Source organism: Euprymna scolopes, chromosome 46 (genome assembly GCF_053919585.1).
Source record: "Euprymna scolopes isolate OS-2025 chromosome 46, ASM5391958v1, whole genome shotgun sequence".
Classification (NCBI taxonomy): domain Eukaryota; kingdom Metazoa; phylum Mollusca; class Cephalopoda; order Sepiida; family Sepiolidae; genus Euprymna; species Euprymna scolopes.
In genome coordinates this window covers 21,382,514-21,396,562 of record NC_136527.1, presented here as the reverse complement: position 1 = coordinate 21,396,562, position 14,049 = coordinate 21,382,514, and the positions used below count along the sequence as shown (strand labels likewise).

The window sequence follows — 14,049 nt, the reverse complement described above, 5'->3', positions numbered from 1 at the left end:
AGGTCCATTCTTTTTAAGGTAAAAATAAAATTCCATTTCTTTTATTTCTTTTCTATAAACATATATCTTTTTTTGACATTTGAAAAAAGTAAAAATGGCTTCTTTTTACATGCTCAAATTTTAAGCTTCAAATGATTTCTATTTTTATTATGTATAGTTAAATATAAAATATATAATTATTTTTTTAACAGAACTAAAAAAAAATGAACCAAAAGGACTTCACATTATAAAAGATAAGGGGCGTGTTGCAATATTTTTTTTAATTATAATAGGGTATATATTTAGATTAGTGCCCACATCACCAATATTTGACACAAGGTCGAGAAAGTGGGAGAATAGGCAAGCTCCCCTAAAGGAGGGGCACCTCCGTCGGCATTCCCCAGTAGGGGCGCCTCAAGCGACAAGCAATAAACTTGCCGCACCCAAAAGCCAGGTGGCAAGGCCTGGGAGGGTGGACCTCCTGGGTGATACCCAAGTGGTGTTCTGTCTCTAGTCGCCGTGGAAGTAAGGACGTAACTTAACAGAAAGATACGGTAATAAAAAATAAAACGCGTATTTTCTCTACAACAGTATTGAGCACTTTCTTCAGTTTTTATTAATTACCATCTCCACTATAATATATATATATATATATATATATATATATATATATATATATATATATAAAATAAATTAAAAATATTTTTTTTTAAATAAAATTAAAATAAATAAATAAAAATAATAAATTATAAAACGTATTAAATGAAATAACAAAAACAATAACAAAAAATAATAATAATTTTAAAGTACATGAGAATGGATAAATAATAAACAATACAGCAAGGGAAGATGGTCTTCTGTCAAGAAGTGACGATCGCCATATAAATTTCTATACATTGAAAAATGTCCTGGGCAAGACGTTAAACTGCATCCATTGTTTGTATTAACACTTTAACCTATTAATGTTTGCCGGTGTATGATGAGCAAAAAAAAAAAGTTCAATTTTTTTAAAACTTTGACCTCTATTATAACCCCTTAACATTTATTGTTTTGGGCTCAAATCAAATTATTAAGTTAGATCCATGTCAAAGGAATATATATCTAAACGGGCAAGACGTTAAACTGCATCCATTGGTTGTATTAACACTTTGACCAAGGAACCCATATCTAAAATTTCAAGTGTTTAGACTATGGTATTATTACCATACATTAACATGGGTACTAATTAGAGGTCACCATTTCGGTAGGCTCCCACTTCGGGGCGCTTCCGATAACAGGGAGAACTGGAGTGCTGAAATAGAAAGAAATACTGGTAAAAGAAGACATTGTCTTCTTATAAAAATGAGGACGTGTAACGCGACTTTGTTATGAATTCATGAGGTTTTATATATCCAATATATATGTGTGTTTTCCCGAAACTCGGGTTACAAAGAAAGACAGTGCATTTTGTAAAGTCTGTATTGATGTTCAATGCTCCTTTTGGCTACCTAACGGGAGCTGAGGAGGGAGGCGTGTGTTCTGTCTCTAGTCGCCGTGGAAGTAAGGACGTTTCCTTTACTCGAATGTCCCATGTAAACCGTTCTCGCTTTTCATTGGCTAGAGCCTCTGATGACGTATAAGAAGAAAGGAAGGAAAAGAGAAAAGAGTAGGGAGAAAGAGAGAACTAAGGTGGGAATACAGCCTAGTCTCCTAGTAGTAGCAGCTCGCTACAAGACCAAAGATTGTCGGAGGAGTTTGGTAGAGTTCTCAAAGGCCAAATCGTTGGACTTTGACCCCTTAATAGCCGAATTTCTGGCCAAAAACCGATTACATCGATTTTCCCAAATCTCGGTACCCTGTATATCAAATTTCGCGTCTGTAGACTAAAAATTGACAGAGTTATCGCGTAGGAAAATCTACACACACACACACACACACAGACACGTTCCCTTTTATATATACTAGCATTTCAGCCCGGCGTTGCCCGGGTATTTGGAGGTGTATGTTGAGCAAAAAAAAAGCGGTTAAATTTTTTTTTAACTTTGACCCCTATTACGACTCTTTAAAATTTTTTGATTTGGGCTCAAATCAAGTTATTAAGTTAGATCCATGTCAAAGGAACATATATCTCAACTAAAAATGTCCTGGGCAAGACGTTAAATTGGTTGTATTAACACTTTAACCTATTAATGCGTAGCTAATACTTTTAATGAAATATAAAAAACGTAAAAAAAAAAATTTTTTTTAACATTTTCTTTGTGAATTTTCTTTTTGACAAATATTTTTTCATACTTATTTTAAGGCGTGCATAAATTACAATTGACTTTTACTTTTAAGCATATTAGTTTTCTTTCTTATTTAACAAATGTGCCCTATTCTTTTTTAATTGTTTTAATTAACAAAAAAAATAAAATAACAAAGAAAAAACAAAAGCAGAAAGCTCTTTTTACCGGGTACATATTGCATGTATATTTATTTATAAGTATATATATGTATGCGTTTTTGAACGAGACTGCATAATCAAACTTAAGAAATGGCTTCCTTTTTAACAGGTCCACTCTTTTTAAGGTAAAAATAAAAATCTATTTCTTTTCTATACACATATATATCTTTTTTGACATTTGAAAAAATTAAAAATGGCTTCTTTTTACATGCTCAAATTTTAAGATTCAAATGATTTCTATTTTTCATACGTATTTTAAGACGTACACAAAAATATACATACAGGCGTGCATAGTTAAATACAAAACCTCTTTTACCGGGTACATATTGCATGTATATTTATTTATATGTATATATGTATCCGTTTTTGAACGAGACTGCACAATCAAACTTAAGAAATGGCTTCCTTTTTCACACTCCCACTCTTTTTAAGATAAAAATAAAAATCCATCTCTTTTATTTCTTTTCTATAAACATATATCTTTTTTGACATTTGAAAAAAGTAAAAATGGCTTCTTTTTACATGCTCAAATTTTAAGATTCAAATGACTTCTATTTTTCATACTTATTTTAAGGCGTACATAAAAATATACATACAGACGTACATTTTAAGGCGTGCATAGTTAAATATAAAACCTCTTTTACCGGGTACATATTGCATGTATATTTATTTATATGTATATATATGTATGCGTTTTTGAATGAGACTGCATAATCAAACTTAAGAAATGGCTTCCTTTTAAACAGGTCCATTCTTTTTAAGGTAAAAATAAAATTCCATTTCTTTTATTTCTTTTCAATAAACATATATCTTTTTTTGACATTTGAAAAAATTATAAATGGCTTCTTTTTACATGCTCAAATTTTAAGCTTCAAATGATTTCTATTTTTATTACGTATAGTTAAATATAAAAATATATAATTATTTTTGAACAGAACTAAAAAAAAAATGAACCAAAAGGACTTCCCATCATAAAAAATAAGGGACGTGTTGCAATATTTTTTTAAATTATAATAGGGTATATATTTAGATTAGTGCCCACATCACCAATATTTGACACAAGGTCGAGAAAGTGGGAGAATAGGCAAGCTCCGCTAAAGGAGGGGCACCTCCGTCGGCATTCCCCAGTAGGGGCGCCTCAAGCGACAAGCAATAAACTTGCTGCATCCAAAAGCCAGATGGCAAGGCCTGGGAGGGTGGACCTCCTGGGTGATACCCAAGTGGTGTACTTCAGTTTGACAGGTGCTGGGTCAGTTCCCGGCCCAGCACCTGTCGGACTGAGTGTCAAGAATCGATCTTTAACATGTACTCTACCCTGTCTACCTGCAGCCGAAGCCATTAGGAGACTCATCCTATCATAGACGAATTATAATGGGGTAAATATTTAATTGCTGCCCATCTTAGCAAAATGTGGCACAAGGCCGGAAAGTGGGGACCCCGCAGGCTCCCCTAAAGAAGGGGCACTCCTGCAATTTTAAAAAGTGCCTGAGTAACCCCGTCGGCATTCTCCGGTCGAGGTGCCTCAGGCAGCAAGCTATAAACTTGCCCCACCGGAAAGCCCGATGGCAAGGCCTGGGAGGGTGGACCTCCTAGGTATTACCCAGGCGGCATACTTCAGTTTGACAGGTGCTGGGCCGGTTCCCGGCCCCTCACCTGTTGGGCTGAGTGTCAAGTGACGAATCCTTGACATGTACTACCCTGTCTCCCTGCAGCCGAATCTGCTAGGAGACACATCCCATCACAACAGAGTTATAATGGGGTAGTTATTTAATTGCCGCCCACATCGGCAATATGTGGCACAAGGCCGGAAAGTGGGAACCCCGCAGGCTTCCCTAAAGAAGGGACACTCCTGCAATTTTAAAAATTGCCTGAGTAACCCCGTCGGCATTCCCCGGTCGGGGCGCCTCAGGTAGCAAGCAATAAACTTGCCCTACCAGAAAGCCCGGTGGCAAGGCCTGGGAGGGTGGACCTCCTAGGTATTACCCAGGCGGCGTACTTCAGTCCGACAGGTGCTGGGCCGGTTCCCGGCCCCTCACCTATCGGGCTGAGTGTCAAGTGACGAATCCTTGACGTGTACTACCCTGTCTCCCTGCAGCCGAATCTGCTAGGAGACACATCCCATTACAACAGAGTTATAATGGGGTAGTTATTTAATTGCCGCCCACATCGGCAATATGTGGCACAAGGCCGGAAAGTAGGAACCCCGCAGGCTCCCCTAAAGGAGGGACACTCCTGCAATTTTAAAAATTGACTGAGTAACCCGGTCGGCATTCCCCGGTCGGGGCGCCTCAGGCAGCAAGCAATAAACTTGCCCTACCAGAAAGCCCGGTGGAAAGGCCTGGGAGGGTGGACCTCCTAGGTATTACCCAGGCGGTGTACCTCAGTCCGACAGGTGCTGAGCCAGTTCCCGGCCCCTCACCTGTCGGGCTGAGTGTCAAGTGACGAATCCTTGACGTGTACTACCCTGTCTCCCTGCAGCCGAATCTGCTAAGAGACACATCCACATCCCATCACAACAGAGTTATAATGGGGTATGTTCTCTCAGTTGGAAGATTCTATTTATAAACGATGCTGCTAGGAATTGACAAATTAAATTAATTCACATTCTGCTACCAACCAATCAGCAACCAAGATTCTTTACAAAAATTAAACTTTTTTCTTTAGCAACCTTACATATGTACAGCACAATCACGTTGACACACTGGTTCTCGCCAGATCACCAAAGTTAAGCAATGTTGAGCCTAGCCAGTACTAGATGAGTGATCATTTGGGAAGGCTAAGTGCCTGTATGTACCTTCTGGGAAGGTTGAGCATGAGGCCAGCATCCTAACCCTGTAAAAAGAACTCCTCACTACAAAAACATCTACAAAAAAAGTTGTAGATGGCCTATGCCCTTCCAGGGGCTCAAGGGCTAGGGATGGATGTGTAACCTTACACGTTTTCTTTTTGTCAACATGAGAAGAATTTTTTTCTCTATGGCTTCCAACTCAAAAACTGTCTTTCTTTCTTTGTTGTTGCAGACTCTGGGTGTATTTTTTTTTACATAGGCATCACCACATTATCAAGGCCAAGAGGCCATTCAAGGATAAGGGTTAAAGAGTGTACGGTAGAAATTGGAAAATATAGTAATCATTAGTAATGAAAATTTGGTAAATTTGATAACTTATATGGAACGGCTCATCAAGAACTTATTTACGTTAGACTTGAAGACAACCATATTGTAGTCAGCCGGAAAGCAGGAAAACGGAAGACAATTCCACAGGCGTGCAGTTCCAAGAAAGAAGCTTTGTTCATGGAATCTACGTTTAGGTTTAGGCACAGATAAAGAGTAGGGGGGAATTATTGATAGTGTTTACAGCTAGACGAGTGTTTCTTGTGAAAGTTTGGCGAGGGGGGACTATAGATTGAAGCTCAGTCAAACACTTTCCATGAAAATAACGATACATCAGAGACAAACTCGCAACATCTCTTCTGTGAGATAGAGGTTCCAAGGAACAGAAAAGGACATCTCCTACGAGGCTACGAAGTCTATTTTGAACTCTATCAAGGCAGGACAAGTTCTTTCTAGCAGCTCCTGCCCAGATGTGGCAACAGTATTCCATCCTTGGACGTACCTGGCTCTTATATAGATAGAGAATAGCATCAGCAGTGAGATATCTACCGGATCGATAGAAAGATCCCACCATTTTTCCAGCGGCTTTGGCAACAGATTTGATGTACGTGTTCCATTTAAGATCAGAAGTAATGATAGTAGCAGGACTCGGCGCTGACCCATAAGTTCGAAGAGACTCAGACGTTTCGTAGTCTAAATGTGTGAATGTTCACACGTAGAACTTTGACATAAAACAACCAATATTAATTTATTTTCTCATCTTTATTAGTTGTTGTTTCACAACGTTTCGGCCAACTATTTCTCTGGCCTTCATCAGGTGGTAACCGCGACGGGATAGGAACTCTGAATCTCCTGACTTCATTCTCAGCAATCAATGCCATCCGTAGTTGTTGTCGTCTAATCACGTTTCATCTCAATAGTGAATTCCAATAAGTGAATAATATATATACCATTCGGTACGGACCCGACCCTGGAAGATCAGATAAAATAAAAACGTGGATTTATGAGATCAAAAAATCCAACCTTAATCGCCCTTCGGGGCGCGTGGCACAATTGACAGAGATGTTGAATCTCTACGCTTCCAGATGATGATTGTCTGAAGATAGAGGTTTCAATCCTACCCAAAGCTGGCACGAGGCTTACTTGGCTAAAACGTGGTGAGACGACAACTATGCAAGGCAGTGATTGCAGTGAATGCAGTTAGGAGATTCAAATTGAATATTATGTTACTTAATTTTATTATTTTAATTGGAATTCATTATTGAGATGAGTATTATTTATATTAATTTATTTATTGCGGACTATTATTCTCATCTTTATTAGTTGTGGTTTCATGACGTTTCGGCCAACTGTTCCTCTGGCCTTCGTCAGGTAGTAACCGTGACGGATAGGAACTCTGAATCTCCTAACTGCATTCTCAGCAACTACCGCTTTCCATAGTTGTTATTGTCTCACCACGTTTTTGGCCAAGTAAGCCTCTGGCCGGCTTTGGGTAGGATTGAAACTACTATCTTCAGACTATTCTCACCTAGAACCATAGAGATTCAACATCTCTATCAACTGCGCCATGGGCCCTGGAGGGCAATCAAGGTTAAATTTTTTTTGGTCTTATAAATTCATGTTTTATTTTTTTTCATCTACCGAATGGCAGACATACGTACATACATACATACATACATACATGATGATTGCAACGTCTTGTCAGACGAGAGCCACTCCCTCAGACACTTAAAGTCCATGAGCCCGAATATGACTTTTTAGCCCTGTCAGTTAAAACTAACAGCAGCGGAACCTGTATTATCGTGGGCTTTCATGTGATTAACAAAACCTGCCTTAGACAACAGAGCCCGATCACACACCTTACAGATCCAGAGATCTCCATGGTTGGGCGGCAAGGTTTGGCATTTCCTACATGCTCTCTTAAGCTTCGCTCAGTCTATTTTGGCTGCTTCAAAGTGTTTTGCACCCCTGTATATCAGTGTCCTCCACTGCTTGCGATCATACGCTAGGGACTCCCAACTGTCAACAGGAATATGAAAGCTCATCAGACTCTCCTTGATGCTATCACGAAAACGTTTTTTGGGCTTGTGCTGGGGTCTTTTTCCAAGAAAGAGCTCACCATAGAACAATTGTTTTGGGAGTCGATAGTCTTCAAACTGGATGAGATGATCCGCCCAATGGTGGCAATACTGGTTGATTTGGCCTTTTTTAAGACATATGTATCAGGGACAAAGCTATACCAGTTTAAACCAAGAATGTGTCTAAGGCAGTGCTAATGGAACCTCTCGAGCAATTCTATATGTGACCAGTACAAGGTCCAAGTTTCATTCATACATACATACATACATACATACATATATACATACATACATACAAAGTCAATCTTTTTAGGCAGGCATACATACATACATACATACATAAATTTAAACAGACAAGTGAGATTTATATTCTAGACTATCAGGGGTGCTAGGTGTTGCCCGGGGTGTTTGGAGGTCTAAAAGAAAAAAAAAGTGTTAGTAGGGATGCAGATTCGAACCTGTGATGCAAAGACAGAAAAGTAAGCAGTGAAAGAAAACGTGAGATCTTACCACTGCATTACGATGACAAAGGAAACAAAAAGCCTTTAAATTTAGCGATGTCAATCAAAAGTTGTTGACTCACTGCTAGTTAGGTCAGGAGTCGGCAAAGAAATGAAAGTGCCAGGGGCTATATATATCATTTTAATTGGAATTCATTATTGAGATGAGTATTATTTATATTAATTTATTTACTGCGGACTATTATTCTCATCTTTATTAGTTGTTGTTTCACAACGTTTCAGCCAACTATTCCTGTCATGTGGTAACCGCGATTGATAGGAACTCTGAATCTCCTGACTGAAACGTCGTGAAATAACATCTACAACATCTAAGAAAGATGAGAATAATAGTCCACAATAAATAAATTAATATCAATAATACTTATTTCAATAATGAATTCCAATTAAAATAATATATAAAACAACCAAGTCTCTCGTCTAGGAGAGGCCCTATGTTTAGATAAGCTTCTGGGTTTGACCTTTACTCCTGATTTGAAATGGAACACATAGATCAAGTCTGTTGCCAAGGTCGCTGGGAAAATGGTGGGATCCTTCTACCGCTCCAGAAGATATCTCACTACTGATGCAATTCTCTATCTATATAAAAGCCAAGTATGTCCAAGGATGGAGTACTGCTGTTACAGCTGCTAAAAACAGCCTATCCTGCCTTGACAGAGTACAAAATAGACTTCGTGGCTTGGTGGGGATGTCCTTTTCTCTTCCCTGCAACCTCTCTCCCACAGAAGAGACGTTGTGAACCTGTCTCTGTTTTATCGTTATTTCCATGGCAGGTGCTCGTCTGAGCTCCATTCTCTGGTCCCCCCTCGCCAATCTTTCACAAAAAACACCCGACTAGCTGAAACCACTGTCAATATTTTTCCCCACTCTTTATCCGTGCCTAAATCAAAACGTAGATTCCATGAACAAAGCTTCTTTCTTAGAACTGCACGCCTGTGGAACTTTTTGCCGCTTGCCTGCCCCCCCCCCCGACTTCAACTTGGATTTCTTCAAGTCTAACACAAACAAATTCCTGATGAACCGCCCCCTTAAGTAATGACACTTTATCAAATCTCCAATACTAACTGTTACTACGATACTCTCCCATTAATTACTGTACACACAATAACCCTTATCTCCGAGTGGCTTCTGGGCCTTGATAAGTGGTGACCTCCATATAAAAAAAATTTAACTGACAACAATAGCTTAAAGAAAAAAAATACATGACAAAATTAGGCGTAATCATTTAATGCTTTTTTTTATTACTGACGTAATTATATTATGATACACAAGGCTCACACACCATTCTCACTAAGTAAAGATGACATGATTCCATTTCCGTTTGATGAAGTTTTCTTTTTTTGTTTTGCAGACCATATACTAGTTGGCCAATTATGTACCCAAGAGCAATAGGAGCTTTTTTTTTATCATTTTTGAACATGACACAATGCTCAACGAGCGAGATTGCAGATGTGCTGCTGTACAACAGGACCATTGCCAGCACCCTCAAAATGCATTGCTGGATTGCCACAAATAAGAGTGATGTGCTCAGTGTGAGGAAAACAAAGTTTCCGGCTATGGTTATGGTCTTTGGTGTGGTACTGACAGTCTGACAAATCTTACCTACATTGCCTGCAGACATTTTTCAGTTAACAGGCCTTCTGCTTACTCTGATTAAATGTGTTTTTTTTATAATTTGAAATTTTTATTTTATGATTAAAATTTTAAGAACATTAAACAGTACAAATTCATAATTCAGTTTTATCAGTATAAAATTGTATCTTGCTTTAAAATTACTTAATTTTACATAGATAATTTTTATATTTTATATTGAATAAAGTTCAGTTTAAGTAGTAATCGAACTGTTCCTTTTTCTTTTTAGGAAGTAATCCCACAATCTACACACAATCTGCCGGACACGCCTCACTGCTTTCCAGCGTTCTGCCTTTATAGCGACGAGGAATTATATATTTGCATAATTACACAAGAGTAGATACGATTCTATGAGAATTGCATGGAGTCAACGCTAATAAAAATCCATGGACGCCATCTTGGAATTCTCTCTTCCGCTCAGCCTGAAACACAACAGACATATCCGAGGTAAGCTCTCTATTTCCCTTCATTTCGGTTATTGCTAATTTTTTTTTTTTTTTACATAGGCGTCACCACTTATCAAGGCCGATCGGCCACTCAAGGATAAGGGTTAAAGAGTGTAGTCAAAAGGACAATATAGTAATCAATAGTAATGGAAGTTCGGTAAATTTGTTAACATAAGTGGAACGGCTCATCAGAAACTTGTTCACGTTGGACTTTAAGACAACCATATTATAGACAGCTGGAAAGCAGGAAAACGGAAGACAATTCCACAGGCGTGCAGTTTTAAGAAAGAAGCTTTGATCATGGAATCTATGTTTAGGTTTAGGCACAGATAAAGAGTGGGGAAAATTATTGATAATGTTTTCAGCTAGTCTAGTGTTTCTTGTGAAAGTTTGGCGAGGGGGGACTATAGATTGAAGCTCAGTCGAACACTTTCCATGAAAATAACGATAAAGCAGAGACAAACTCGCAATATCTCTTCTGTGAGATAGAGGTTGCAGCGAAGAGAAAAGGACATCTCCCACCAGGCCACGAAGTCTATTTTGAACCCTATCAAGGCAGGACAAGTCTTTTCTAGTAGCTCCTGCCCATATGTGGCAACAGTATTCCATCCTTGAGATAGGAAATAGTCAGTATCGCTCACTGCCCATAATTCATCAGAAACTTGTTCACGTTGGACTTGAAGACAACCATATTATAGACAGCTGGAAAGCAGGAAAACGGAAGACAATTCCACAGGCGTGCAGTTTTAAGAAAGAAGCTTTGATCATGGAATCTATGTTTAGGTTTAGGCACAGATAAAGAGTGGGGAAAATTATTGATAATGTTTTCAGCTAGTCTAGTGTTTCTTGTGAAAGTTTGGCTAGGGGGGACTATAGATTGAAGCTCAGTCGAACACTTTCCATGAAAATAACGATAAAGCAGAGACAAACTCGCAACATCTCTTCTGTGAGATAGAGGTTGCAGCGAAGAGAAAAAGACATCTCCCACCAGGCCACAAAGTCTATTTTGAACCCTATCAAGCAGCTCCTGCCCATATGTGGCAACAGTATTCCTTCCTTGAGATAGAAAATAGTCAGTATCGCTTACTGCCCATAATTCTGCTACAAGGTCTATCTCCAAAACCCTGGTTTGTGGCAGAACACAATTTTTTTTTTTAAAGAACAAAAATTACATATTGATCATCGTCCAAGAGCCAAGAAAGTACATTTAGTTAAAGTTTCACGTTTGGCATAAAAGTGACATCAGGTGAATTTTTGAAATGTTTTTTGCATTACATCTCCAGCAAATGCAATCTCATCCAATCAAAATGGGAATGAAGGTGCTAACATATACACAAACATAAAATTGGCGTAGCATATTATAAATTGTATTAAAAAAAATATTAGAAAAAAATAATTTTTCATTTTCAACATTTTTCATCATTTCTTAATCAAAAAGGATTTATGGATTTTCATGTGTCTTTTTTAAGTAGAATTTCCATAGAATGCTGAACCACACACTTCACAAGAATAAGGTTTCTCTCCAGTGTGTGTTCTCCTATGTTTCTTTGATATCAGAGTTTTTTTTTCAATAGGTGCATTAGATATATTATCCAGATAGTTTTTTTTTACTTCTTCTCATTAGTGTAAAACCTTAGCATTATAAGAGACCTCAGTTAAGGTTTATGAATTTTCATGTGTCTTTTTAAAGCAGAATTTTGTGAGAATGCCGAACCACACACTTCACAAGAATAAGGTTTCTCTCCAGTGTGTGTTCTCCTATGCTTCTTGAGATCAGAGTTTTGCGAATATGCTGAGTTACAAACTTCACAAGTAAATGGTTTCTCTCCAGTGTGTTTTCTCATATGTATTTTCACATATGAATTGTTTGAAAATCCCAAGCCACAAACTCCGCATGAATAAGGTTTCTCCCCTGTGTGTATCCGCATGTGTCTTTTTAAAGCACAGATTGCTGAAAATGCTGATTTGCAGACTTGACAAGAATAAGGCTTCTCTTCCGTGTGTATTCGCACATGTCTTCTTAAAGCAGAGTTGACAGAAAATGCCGAGCCACATACTTCACAAGAATAAGGTTTCTCTCCTGTATGTGTTCTCATGTGTTTTTTCAGATCAGAATTTTGTGTGAACGCTGCCCCACAAAAATTACAAGGATAAGGTTTCTCACCTGTGTGAATTCGAATATGTTTTTGTAGATTAGAATTTATGGAGAATTCAGAACCACACACTTCACACGAATATGGTTTCTCTCCAGTGTGTGTTCGCATGTGTATTATGTAATGGGAATTATCAGAAAATCCTAAACCACACACTTCACAAGAAAACAGTTTCCCTCCACCATCTTCTTGCATGTTGCTTGCTCAATAAGAACTTGTAATGTGGGTTACAAACTTTATAATAGAAAACATATATTTAATAAGCTTATGAATCAGTCAAACATATAAATTGACAATTTAAATAATTCACTAAATAACCAAATAACATTTAAGATAAAAAGGGAGGTTCTCAATCAGAGATGAAACATTTCCTCTTTTAAATTTATCTTCAGTTTTCAGATTCACAACTTTCCGGCATACTCCAACACAAACTTCTTGTAATACTGTATTGAAACCATACCAGGATAAATTTTACCAGATATTAAAAATTATTAATTTTACTATATATTAAAAATTATCAATTTTACCATATATTAAAAATTATCAATAATACTGTCCACTAGACTCGAGTAAGCAGTTCAGATACGTGTTTCGTCATCTACGACTCATCAGGTGATTGAATCTTATATATATATATATATATATTGCAGATACGAAGTAAATAAATCTATGAAATTAAACATAAACAAGAATATTGTGTACTATCGTTTCAGAGACGATATAGATTTTTCTTGATATTAGGTCTCGTCATCAACACAGGAAATGGATACCAAGTTCAAATTAAGACATAGCATCATTGCTAGTGTGAAGAATGCTGAAGTGTGAAGGTTTGACGATATCAGCACCTATCCTAACCAAGTCTTTTCTAGCAGCTCCTGCCCATATGTGGCAACAGTATTCCATCCTTGAGATAGGAAATAGTCAGTATCGCTCACTGCCCATAATTCATCAGAAACTTGTTCATGTTGGACTTGAAGACAACCATATTATAGACAGCTGGAAAGCAGGAAAACGGAAGACAATTCCACAGGCGTGCAGTTCTAAGAAAGAAAGCAGGAAAACTGGTGAAAATCATTTAAAGTCTCCATGACTTAATAAAAAAGAAATATTTACATGCAAAGGGAATTTATAAAAATGTATTCTTGCTAAGTTTGAATATTTCTTGTTTTTCTTAATCATAAAAAATTACCAATGCTTCAAACTTATGAGTCAAATAAAAAAAATTCAAATAATAATTCATTAAATAACCAAATGATTTTTAAAATAAAAAGGCAAGTTCTCAATAAGAGATAAAACTCATTTTCTTTTTAAATTTTATCTTCAGTTTATGGAGTCACAAACCTCACACAAATATGGTTTCTTTCCAGCATACATGAACATCTGGTACATATATATTGTAATGCTGTTTTAAAAAATTTTAACTTCTTGTATATATATATATATATATATATATATATATATATTGTAATGCTGTTTTAAAAAATTTTAACTTCTTGTATATATATATATATATATATATATATATATATATATATTGTAATGCTGTTTTAAAAAATTTTAACTTCTTGTATATATATATATATATATATATATATATATATATATATATATATATATTGTAATGCTGTTTTAAAAAATGTTAACTTCTTGTATATATATATATATATATATATATATTGTAATGCTGTTTTAAAAAATTTTAACTTCTT

At 36.9% G+C, this 14,049-nt stretch overlaps 1 protein-coding gene across 1 annotated transcript in view; it reads right to left on the bottom strand.

The window, feature by feature from the left end:
• The window catches only part of LOC145271267 (uncharacterized), a 121,759-nt gene extending 108,080 nt beyond the window's left edge, over positions 1 to 13,679 (bottom strand). The window contains exon 1 of the mRNA XM_080126825.1: positions 11,855 to 13,679. Within this exon, the coding sequence (XP_079982951.1) occupies positions 11,855 to 12,535 (681 nt within the window). The 5' untranslated portion in view covers positions 12,536 to 13,679. The remainder of the gene's footprint in view (positions 1 to 11,854) is intronic.
• Positions 13,680 to 14,049: the final 370 nt, after the last annotated feature.